Source organism: Pyricularia pennisetigena, chromosome 2 (assembly GCF_004337985.1).
Source record: "Pyricularia pennisetigena strain Br36 chromosome 2, whole genome shotgun sequence".
In the NCBI taxonomy this organism is placed as follows: Eukaryota; Fungi; Ascomycota; class Sordariomycetes; order Magnaporthales; family Pyriculariaceae; genus Pyricularia; species Pyricularia pennisetigena.
Window position 1 is genome coordinate 2034742 of NC_043741.1, and position 10574 is coordinate 2045315.

At 52.2% G+C, this 10574-nt stretch overlaps 3 protein-coding genes across 3 annotated transcripts; 1 reads left to right on the forward strand and 2 right to left on the reverse strand.

Annotated features, from left to right (window-relative positions):
- Positions 1–1073: 1073 nt before the first annotated feature.
- PpBr36_00554 (uncharacterized protein) lies at positions 1074–2578 on the forward strand (the record flags this gene model as incomplete). Its single annotated transcript, XM_029887747.1, has 2 exons — positions 1074–2297; positions 2375–2578. The coding sequence occupies 2 exons, from the start codon at positions 1074–1076 to the stop codon at positions 2576–2578; spliced, it is 1428 nt and encodes a 475-aa protein (XP_029750595.1).
- A 703-nt stretch (positions 2579–3281) lies between these two features.
- On the reverse strand, positions 3282–4161 carry PpBr36_00555 (uncharacterized protein; the record flags this gene model as incomplete). Its single annotated transcript, XM_029887748.1, has 3 exons — positions 3282–3713; positions 3772–3859; positions 3914–4161. The coding sequence occupies 3 exons, from the start codon at positions 4159–4161 to the stop codon at positions 3282–3284; spliced, it is 768 nt and encodes a 255-aa protein (XP_029750596.1).
- A 4017-nt stretch (positions 4162–8178) lies between these two features.
- PpBr36_00556 (uncharacterized protein) lies at positions 8179–10104 on the reverse strand (the record flags this gene model as incomplete). Its single annotated transcript, XM_029887749.1, has 2 exons — positions 8179–9704; positions 9819–10104. 2 exons carry the CDS (start codon positions 10102–10104, stop codon positions 8179–8181), a joined length of 1812 nt encoding a protein of 603 aa, XP_029750597.1.
- Between the last annotated feature and the right edge of the window lie 470 nt (positions 10105–10574).

Consider the following 10574-nt stretch of genomic DNA (forward strand, 5'->3'; position numbering starts at 1 on the left):
CCCCCCCGGAGCTAGAGCGGGCTTTCTGTTGAATTCTTCACGCAACTTGGCTGTTTTAGTCTGTTCAGGTACCTGTCAGGCTAATCTATCTCTTCATTCACATCTACATGTAATTCTCCCGTCTACGACTCAAGTCTGGATTTACCAATTACCTTCAATACCAGGCTTTGGACCTTTTGGTCCTCGTTGAAGCCCTCTATAGCGTACCTGTATTATACTTCAACAGTTAATCATCGAGGAACGGTTTTTACTCAGGGATTCGCATGTGCCGAAAAGATGCACCTCGAGGAATAAGCATGCATGAGACTCGTTATTTACTCTCTAATGCCCCAAGGCCTTTTTTTAGGAACTTCATGACATGGAATACTTCACACCAACCTCTTGGCCGTTACAAAAAAAGAACGCCATGACTACGGAGCATAACCTCCCAAGTCTAGATGCGGAGCGATCTGCAGTAGTGCTTAGGTTTTTGGTGAAGCACATGCCATGATATCAATCTAGCATAGTCGGGTTTTGCTTGTCTCCCAGACTGTCGAGCTTGACTTGTCGGTGGAGTCAACTAAATGGCGTCCGCACGCATCACGATGGATACCCACCCACCAGTGAATCCCAATACCAAAGTCTGCCCAGTTACCCACGCCGGCTACGGAGCGGGGCTTCTTGGGAGCTGATGAAATCGCCCGACTGACACGGATTTAAGATTCACAAATTTCCTCTTTTTTCCCTCCCTCTCTTTCTCCGGATCAGCAGTCGACAAAGCGATTCCTCTTTTACTGCTATTCTTGTCTCAGGCCTGAGTCCAGAATCTGCAGAAAATTGAGCCTCAGCCTCCTCGTTCCTAGCTTTGACGCGTCTGGCAGGAATACATTCAACTGAAACAGCCCAACAGTCTGCCGTGCCGCTACCGGATAACGGAAAACCACACAGACCGCCTTGTTCCAGCGCGATTTCATTGCGCTGAGCTAAGCCAACTGGCGATCACACATACACACACACGCACGAAGGAGATAGTCATCCTTCTTAAGGCCTTGAAACCCCAAGCTTTACCTTGCATCTTCCATCCTTTCTTTACCATGTCAAGCAAATCATCTTCCCCTAATCAACAATTCAACCCCCCTTCATCCATCCTGATCGTTGGTTCGGGAGTTTTTGGCCTAGGGACGGCATATGCTCTCGCCCGCCGCGATGCCTTTTCCAACACCGCCATAACTGTTCTTGACCGCTCGGTGGATGAAGCCTTGTTCCCATCGCGAGATGCCTCGAGTGTTGATACTTCTCGCATAATTCGCGCCGATTATGCTGATCCTGCATATGCTGCTCTAGCTGCTGAAGCTCAGCATGAATGGCGGAAGCAAGGAGATAATGACCTTGGCGGCCAAGGGAGATACAGTGAAAGTGGTCTGGTGTTGGTCGTTGACAGTGTTCCTTCCAGCACTGTAGCCAAGAAAGATGGCGCTTATTACTGCAAGCAGAGCTGGGAGAACGTCAATGCCATGGCAAAAAAGGACCCATCGCTTCAAGGAAAGCTCAAACTCCTGCCCAATATCGAGGCTATTCGAGAAGCCGTTGGCACTGGCCACGTCAACTCAGGTGTTTGGGGTTACCAAAATCTCAACTCTGGGTGGGCTGATGCAGACCGTTCCATGCAATGGCTTCTGCGCAAAGTCAAGGAGACTGGACGAGTCAAATTCGTGTCAGGCACCGCAACCAGCCTGACCCGCAACGGCAAAAAGATTACAGGGGTGAAGCTCTCTGACGACAGGCAGCTCTCGGCCGATCTGGTTGTTCTCGCAACAGGGGCCTGGACAGGTGGATTGGTGGACCTGGCAGGCCGTGCAGCCGCGACAGCCCAGGTGCTCGCGTACTTGGACATCACGGACGAGGAGCAAGCCGCGTTGGCTAAAATGCCCGTCTACCTCAATTTTGGTTCTGGACTCTTCATCATCCCGCCAGCAAACAACGTCCTCAAAGTTGCCCGACACGAGTACGGTTACCTCAACCCTACTACTACCGCGACACCTTTGCGCTCTGGAATGGCATCGAATGCGCCTTACACCGTTTCTTTGCCGCCAGTTGACGTGGCAGAAGCTTTCCAAGATATTCCTCAGCAAAGCAAGGAAGCCTTACGTTCGGCATTGAGGGACATGGTCCCGATCCCTGCTATTCACGACCGGCCCTTCACTTCAACTCGCGTATGCTGGTACACCGATACAAAGTCGGGTGATTTCATCATCGACTATCATCCTGAGTGGGAAGGTCTTTTCCTCGCCACCGGTGGTAGCGGCCACGGGTTCAAGGTGCGTAAAAAATCGGCACGCAATGTTCATCAAAGATAGTTTGCCTGTTTGACTAATTCCTTTGGTGCGGATTCTAGTTCTTGCCAGTTCTGGGAGAACGTATAGCCGACTGTATCGCATATGATCGCCCCTCAGCATTCGCGGACAAATGGGCATTCAATACTCTGCCTGATAGCGTCCGCTGGGACCAGGTTTGCACAGAGGACGGCAGCCGTGCTGGCCAGGCTGGTCGCTACTTTAAAGAGGAAATGGCAAAGTCGACAAAAGCATCAAAGTTATAACATCATTGGGCACAAGAACGATATACTGACGCAATGTGATTCGGCTTCTCATGGCTATCAACCACCTGAGTAGTCGTCGCCGGTAACTGGCTAATTAATGGTAATTAGAACCATCACCACACGCAACCGAAGTCCACGAAGCAGTAGTGCTTGTAAAGCCGTACCCTCGCCATTACGCCTTGTCCAGGCAGCTCAAAATGTTACCCAGGAGTTACGCACACATAAGTGCTTGGGACACTGTACGTGAAAGAATGCTCAAGCAGAGCAGACGCCATCGACGCCTTCCATCCAATCTTGGTTGATCCCCCCAGGCCCTAGTCATGAGTCGCCTGCATATTAAAAGACGACAATTCTCACAACCTGCGCAATCTTGCCGCCGAGCGCCCCTCATGAGGAGCAAAACTCTAAAAAAAAAAAAAAAAGTGAGTTGTCGCGAAAAACCATCCGTGAGAATCATTTTTTTGTCCGCCGAAATAAAATGTGTGATGCCATCCTTGGAGGCCATCCCCTCTGAACGCCAATGCAATGCTCATGAAAAAGAGTAAAATCAAAACTCGAAAAATGTCGACAAGGTGTTACAGGCAGGACTGGTCATGACCAGTTGTGTCAATCGACCCAACCAGCCCTGCAGATTTTTTTGGGGTAATTGCGAGTGCGGGGGGTATTGTGATATCGTGAATTCATCATGGTAAAAGTAGGCTGTTCAGACTTTGCGGAAGTCTTGCAGCACAGGGTAGATCATCTCGAAAGCTTGATATATCTCCTCGCGCACCTTGGCGCCAGTCAGAACAATTTTGCCACTGACGAAGATTAGAAGAACGATCTTAGGCTTGATCATGCGGTAGATAAGACCAGGGAACAACTCAGGCTCGTAGGAACTGAAGTTGTGGTGACGCGAGGCAAGACCCTCCAACCGAATGGGGAATTTGATGTCGCACGAGCCCACGATGTTCTGAATCTTGAAGTCGGTAAACTTGGCGTTGAAGCCGAGCTTCTGGATAATACGAGCGTACTTCCGAGACGCAAGCTTCGAATCGTCCTCAGACTTGGCGCCGGTGACGACCATCTTGCCAGAGGCAAAGATCAAAGCCGTGGTCTTTGGCTCACGGATACGCATAATAACAGCAGCGAAACGCTACTCAGGTTAGCCCAAGCTCCCACAGATGTGTGTTCTGCAGGGGAGCAAGATGTACCTTGGGGTTATACTCTGCGTTCCGGGCGTGAAGTGCAATCGTCTTCAGGTCCAGTCGGCAATCCAGGTTCACGGTCGCTACGATGTTTCTATCATAACGTCAGAGGATGTTTACAAAGGACCAGAAATGTGAATGAACTCACTGTAGCGTCGGTGTCAATCCACTCCCAGTCTGGGTTGCGGCAGGCGTTGCTGCTGGAGTCGCGGGAGTCACCCCAGTGCCATTTGCGGCTTGAGACCCCAGCGGAGCGCCATTGGCGGCTGGCCGCTGGCCGTTGGCATCATTCGGAGGCGTGAGCTCCCCATGACCTCCAGGGAAGGAGAGAGAGCCGGGTGCAGTGAAGGCCTTAGCCTGTGCCGCATTCGATGGGTGTGTTTGAATACCCTCCATATTGATGAAAGAAGGCGACCGTTTAGATGGATCTGAAGATTAAGGATTAGCACAGGGGCCTACAATAGCCACTATTACAAGATTGGCGAAAATATACAGCTTCTACGACAAATCGAATGACCACCCAGAAGCCGTGTTATGGCAAGGTGTCAGGAGTCATCTTACCCAGACGTCGGAGATAAACAAGCTAATGTCTCCCCAACAGTTGTCTGTCCAGAGATGCTTCAGAGGCGATGATGTGTCTCAATCGACGTCCTCTTCGTGGCGGTTCAGGCGAACAAACAGACCGAGGTCAAGTGAATGTCTCGGTCGACGGGATCTCGGCGGCGGCGGCGATACACGCAAAAGGCACTCGAAGAAAAATCTTTTTGTGACGACGTCTTGGGTTCACAACTTGGCAGCGAAAGGAAAATGTTCTTCTATTCGTAAGTCGACAACTGCGTCGGTGCTTGACAGCAGATGCGAATTGACTTCTTGTGTTTTCTCGACGGGTAAATAAAAGTCGACGTCGAGCAAAGGTAGAGTCTGAACAGCGGATCAGATAACTGTCAGTTCAGGTCTGAGAACCTTTGTCGTAGGAGACTATTGCAATAACGTCCTCGTCGACCGGGCAGAAGAGAATTAAATCTAGAGAGTGGCTTGCGCACACACTAATCGCAAGAGCAAGGGCGAAGAGAGGCTATCTGGGATGCGATGCAATCACTTGCGACGTCGCCCAGGTGAGGTGATGATGAATGATTTTTTTTTTTTTTTTTTTTGGTGGGATAGAGGCGGGGTGAGGGGTCGAGGTGTGTGTGGATATTAGAGAGCGATAAAAAAAAAAATTGACCACGTACGGGATGTCACGAATACGTAGGTCGGTCGGGGCTTCCGCGCAGCATGCGGTTCAAAATCAGCAGGTGAGGGGAGGACAGCCTTCTTATAATTTTCACACAAGTGCAAGCAGTGGCAACCTAAGGCCTGAGTTGTCAGCACTGTGTGGCGGTGGGTCAGCTTCTTGGCCGCATCCATCAGTCAACCAGCCAATCAACTGTTCGTAATCTCGCATTAAATCCACATTTGTGTCACTTGCTGCCACAGCATTCGACGCTTGCGGGTCTTTTCTGGACAAAGTACCGGTACCTCCTCGGGTCGCACTTGTTCTTTCATCCCTTGTTCGCGCTTCTTTTCCTAAAATCTTCTTGGACGCCAGGCCTAGCCAACTACCATACCCTTGCCTTATTGTAGCCGTCGGGTTGCAGCCGTTGGGTCTCTGGGGATCAGCCTGGCCTTCCGGTCAAAATTCGTAATTTCTTTTTTCCCCTACGCCCACCCTCCATCACAAAGCCTGAAACATTCCTGCCGCCTCTGGCCAAACGCTTTCTCTTTTCGACAAAATTTCGGGTCTGACAATCGAACAAAAAACAAAGACAGAACATGTTCAACTGCGACCTGTTTGTCATGGTCTCTAACGTTATGCGTGGCATTCTCGTCAATAAACCACATTCGTGGACCTAATCTTTTGTTTTTCTTTTTCTTTTTCTTTTCCTGATATTCCCTTGTTGCCCAAAAGGGAACAATCCCTTATGAAAATGTCAAAGTTTCGGTCGGTTGTCCTAGACCCAACGTGGGTTCAATCAAGCTCGCTCATATACGGTACATATATACCTATACAGCACACTTTTTTTTTCAGGCGCCCGACGGGCTTTACTTCGTGGTCGTGGCCAACCGCCGATCACCGAACTGCTGCCGGTGCCTCAGACGCCAGTGAAGTCCACGAATCACGCATGCAAACTCCAGTTGACGCGATTTCTTCGCCTTTATGCTCAACCCGACCACAGCCGTCCCGCGCCACTTCTAGCACATACAGTATTGCCACAGTCTCGTACCGACTCAGGACCGGTTGATGGAAGTTTTTCTTGCCGATAATTGACTGATGGATGGGTTCTGGCTTCCAGAGCATGCGCGACTCAGTGTGACCTTGGTCCACAAAGTGTTGGTTACCCCCGTTACGCCCAGAATACAATCAAATTTCGATGCGCGTGCAGTCTCCATCACCCACGGCTCAGACTCCAGCGCGCACCAGGGTTTCCCGCGTTTCACTCCGAGCTTGCCTAGTACAGTAAGCGACTAACAAACAGGTGCTTTACCCTCCCGTTCAAATTGCTCCCAGAAAAATGTCGGCACTGTGTAAGATTAAAATTGCTGATGGCAGCCTGAGGCGACGACACCGCCCCATGCTATCTTAACGGAGTACCACCTCACTTGCCCGTCCTCATTTCTTTTGGCTTCCTTCTGTTTTGTCACCACTAACCAACACTCCATCCATCCCAATGCCACCACCGCTCTCGTCAAGCACTTTCCCTCGATCTCAACCTCTTTCTCAATTGCACGACTCATCATCGTCTCATGCCATTAAACAAGCCCTCACATTTACTATTTACGGGTTTTTTTTTTTTTTCTTTTCTTCAAAAATACACCACCAGGACAACCAGGAAATCGAGTTCGGCTTTCACCGCAGGCGATTTGCAATCAATCACATGGATCGATCCGCGTCTTGGGGCGAGTGATAAAACTCAGCGCAACCAGTCTTCAGGGGCATCGCCAGTAGCGTCAATTGTTACCTGACTCCGGAGACTCCAGCAGCCCCTTTTTTGCCCAGCGTTTTACGCTTTCCAGACCCGTCGCTGTGCAGGGAATAAAGGTCCGGTCGCGGAATTTACACTCGCCCCAAAATTCCAAGTGGAAATGGCACGGGCGCCTGACAGAGGTACCGGTACCGGTACACATAGGTACTGGTACCAAGCTGCTCCGGTCCGACGCTGGCGCACTGTCACCCCTCATCAATCCCTGTCCGTGCTTGTCTCGCCCCCCATGCCTTGACTCCCTTGTTTTCCTTTTCTTATGACTCACACACAATCTGCGCACGAATCACATTGCACAATCTGTCCTCGTCCTGTGCCCCTTATTGCTTTTGGAGGCCAACCACCTCCAGCTGCTGGAATTTCCCATGTACTGACCCACCCGCGATCATTCTTATGGGATTTACTGGATTTCAGTCGCACAAGCTCGGCCAGACAACAGAAATACGTTTTCTTCCTTGTTAATTCCCAGTCTGGAGGGGAGGAGATTAGTTTCAGCCCGTTGACTGCTCCCGTTCTGTCGTCAGTCTTGCCCTCCCTCCCGTCTGATGAGCCAATCGCGAAAGGTACCACTGGCGTGTTCTATGACCGTGTCGGGCAGCTTATCTGCATGATAGCGTGAAGCAATCAATGCACGTAGTCGGCGTCTGATTGGCCAAATGTAGCCAGTGATGCCGCCCCCAGCCGGAGGCGGGGATGGTGCAAACTTGACGCATGTTGGCCGGGACATCGCGGCTCATCCATTTGATGCAAAGGAAAGGAGGCTGGTAATATCGTGCGTCCTAATTCCCTCGTACTGTGTCCATCGTTTATTTAGAGGGCTCCACGGTGACGACTCCTGCTTAATGATCAGGTTGCATTTGAGGCACTCGTACATTTCGCGCAGCCTCGCGTCACCAACGCATCATTTTCTTCGCGTTTTCTCTTCGCGCAATTTCACGAATCCGCGTCTGGCATGCTCCCTCTCTATTTTTTTTTTTTTTTTTTTTTTTGGGCCCTCGGCCAAGACTTGGCATCGCTCGTGATGGCGATGGACCCACCGTATAACAAGAATAAGAAATGCGTTCGATAAACGAAGGATTTTATTAATCAAGGTCTCACCTGAAAACTGTCAATCTTTGTTTCTATGTCCATTACGTCAAAAGCAAAAAAGACGGGTTTCACCAATTTGTGATCCATTTAGAGGCACTACAGTGATGAATAATTTTCTACTCTATGTCATATAGTACTTAGGTCCTTCGCCTCCTTGCGGCACCTGCCAATTTATATCTTGATGGGGTGCCTTGATATCACACGTCTTACAATGAATGCAGCTATCGTCGAGCAGAGCGGTCTGGTTAGTTATTTTTATTTCGCATGATGGATTGTGGATGCAAGGGAGCGTGTCAATGACTGCTTACTTTTGAGCATTGATTTGGAACCTGACACCCAGCTCCTTGGAATGATCCTCGACGTATTCGTACACACCGGCCGGGCAGAATCTGTTCTCCAGGCCCTTGAACTTGGGCCAGGTCTCGAGCGCGTGGCGGTCCCAGTCCTTGACTTGCAGGTGTACCGGCTGGTCTTCCTCGTGGTTGGTGCCGGTGCGGGAGACGCTGGTGAGAATGTCAAAGGTGATCTCGCCGTCGGGCTTTTCGTACTCGATCTTTTCGCACTGGTCCGCCGGCTTGGTGGCGCCGTGGTCGGTCGTTTTGTGCTTCAACGTCCAGGGCACGCGGCCCTTGAGGACGTATGCCTCCAGTCCCGAGTACATGATGCCGCCGTACAGGCCAAGCGGGTTGTGGAAGGACGGGCGCATGTTGCGCACCTCCTTGAGCTCCTTCCATATGCTGGACTGGCGCAGCGAGCTCTCGTAGTCGTAGAGAAAGACGGACCCCTTGCTCTCGTTTGTGCCCAGGGCCTTCCATGCGGCCTCGGCCGCCAACATTCCTGACTTCATGGCGTTGTGCGTGCCCTTGACCTTGGGCACGTTGACGAAGCCGGCAGAGTCGCCGATCAGGGCGCCGCCAGGAAAGGCGACCTTAGGGATTGACTGGAACCCGCCCTCGATCAGGGCGCGGGCGCCGTACGAGATGCACTTGCCGCCCTCAAGCACCTCCCTGTAGAGCGGGTGCTTCTTCATCTTTTGGAACTCCTGGTACGGCGACATCCAGGGATTCGGATAGTCGAGGGCGACGACGAGGCCGAGCGACACGAGGTTGTCGCCAAAGTGGTACATCCACGCGCCGCCATACACGTCCTTGGGCAGCGGGTAGCCGAGCGAGTGCGTTATCTCACCCTTGCGGAACTTGGCCGGGTCGACCTCCCAGACCTCCTTGAGCCCGAGCCCGTACGTCTGCGGCTGGCTGTCGCGGCGCAGGTCGAACTTCTTGGTAACCTGCTTGGTCAAGCTACCGTGGCAACCCTCGGCGAAGAGCGTGCAGCGGGCGTGGAACTCCATGCCGCGCTCGAACGAGTCCTTGGGCTTGCCGTCGCGCCCAATGCCCAGGTCGTTGGTGGCGACTCCGAGAACCGAGCCGTCCGACTTGTAAATGACCTCGGAGGCGGCGAAGCCCGGATAAACCTCGACGCCGAGCTCCTCAGCGCGCGCGCCCAGCCAGGCGGTGAACTGGCCCAGGCTGACGATATAGTTGCCGTGGTTGTTCATCTGCGGCGGGCCGGGCAGGGGGATGGCTCTCGTCTTGGTCAGGAAGCGCATGCGGTCGGTGCCTGCGGGCGTCGCATGCTCGAAGCGGTCGGGGTTGTCCTCGGACAGCCAGTCGGGGATCAACTCGTCGATGGCGGTGGGTTGGATCACGGCGCCCGACACGATGTGCGCGCCGAGCTCGCCGGCCTTTTCGAGGAGGAGAACGCGGAAGTCTTCATTGCCGGCCTCGTTTGCGAGCTGCTTCAAGCGGATCGCGGCACTGAGACCGGCCGGGCCTGGGAGAGTAGACACATGGAATCATATTAGTCACAAAATCGCGGTCCAAAGTTTATTCCTCCAAGCGCTTTTTTGCTGCCTTGAGTCCAGTGGTGAGTGAGAGCTTTGCGCACCTCCACCCACAATGCAAACATCCACCTCATCGCTCTCCCTCTCGACCGTCCGGGGATCGAAGGATTCCTCCTCGGTAGCGTACCGCCGTGGCCTGCTGACGGAGAAGAGGCGCGTTTGCGTCCAGGAGGCTGCAGTCGTCCTTGGTAACCTCCTCTGTGACCGAGACGCCGTATAGTTTGCTGTGGAGGTTGATGAGATGGCGGCTGTCCGTAACCTCGGCGCCGAGTAGCAACAGCTCGGGTTGCGAGCGCAAACCCTGCCTGCTCCCTTGACCAATACAGACATTGTTCCTTTTTTTTTTTCTTTTTTTTTTCGTTTCTTCTTTTCCTTTCGAGGAGGGGGTAAGGGTCAGTTTGCGGTCTACCTGGTCATCATTGGTCCCCCAGGATGTGCAAAACTGGTTTGATTTCGCGGCACGAAGTTCGGCTGTCGAATCCGTTTGACAATTGCTAAGCTTCACAACAAAGCTAAACTCCCTTAGTGCCGAGCGTGAAAGCACTTTCGTCCCAAAGACGACCAAGAACTAGACTAGTCGAATTCTAAAAAGCTATGTCCCCCAGGAGAGGGGTGTGTTGGAATGAATTGAGGTCGAAAGTTCCCTGCACCGCGGCAACAATAAAGCTAAGGTACAGACAGTAATACTGTACTCAACCTTAGCGTTATGACGTGTTTTTCTCATGCCGAAAGCTGAAAGTGGGTCGGATTCATGTGCGCTCGCATGTGGACGGCGAATCCCGTGCCAGCAGTTGGTAAGA